We start from the raw sequence: 607 nt of genomic DNA, 5'->3' as shown, positions 1-607 counted from the left end.
TCATATCCGACAACTTTAGCACTGTTATTTCGGTCTCGTCTTCATATCTAGACTGTTTCTTTTCAGGATTCTCTCGGTCTATCGGGACAAGATGACGAGCAGGATGCCCCGCCCAGTTAAGTTCAAGTTTAAGGAGCTGCAAGCCTACATCCGGAAGACATACCGGAGTCGCCACAGCTCCAACAAGTCGAGGTTTCCAAGTTTCCCCGAATTTATTCAGTATGTGATCGACTCCACAGGGAACCTCACTAGTTATGAGGACTGGAAAGGAAACGTGAGTAGGACCTTCTTCATCTAGAAGGCCGTGGGGTTTTAACAGTAGCCACCTAATGTTATACTTACACTACTAATATGGATTGATATATTTCTAATATATTCCCCATTTTCCTTTCAGGTAAACTGCTGGTTGCCTTACTGGGTTCGCTGTACTGTCTGCTCCTTAGATTATAACATCATTATAAAATTAGAAACTATGGAGGAGGATAAGCGGTTTCTGGCAACCCTCTCTCGCCTTAACGAACTCAAGGTCAGTTTGTCTTTTCAAAATACAAAAAGCTAGCTTTTCCAACATTCAGCCATCATCATCAATAATGTATATGTACTCGTG

General features: G+C 42.3%; 1 protein-coding gene across 1 annotated transcript in view; it reads left to right on the top strand.

Annotated features, from left to right (window-relative positions):
- The window catches only part of LOC119593015 (carbohydrate sulfotransferase 11-like), a 12,669-nt gene that overhangs the window by 10,372 nt on the left and 1,690 nt on the right, over positions 1–607 (top strand). Inside the window, exons 6-7 of the mRNA XM_037941909.1 lie at positions 67–274; positions 395–526. Coding sequence (XP_037797837.1) covers positions 67–274; positions 395–526 — 340 coding nt within the window. The remainder of the gene's footprint in view (positions 1–66; positions 275–394; positions 527–607) is intronic.

The sequence above is a fragment of the Penaeus monodon genome, chromosome 31 (assembly GCF_015228065.2).
Source record: "Penaeus monodon isolate SGIC_2016 chromosome 31, NSTDA_Pmon_1, whole genome shotgun sequence".
In the NCBI taxonomy this organism is placed as follows: Eukaryota; Metazoa; Arthropoda; class Malacostraca; order Decapoda; family Penaeidae; genus Penaeus; species Penaeus monodon.
The sequence above is the reverse complement of the archived record's forward strand: the minus strand, read 5'-3'. Positions and strand labels throughout refer to the sequence as shown.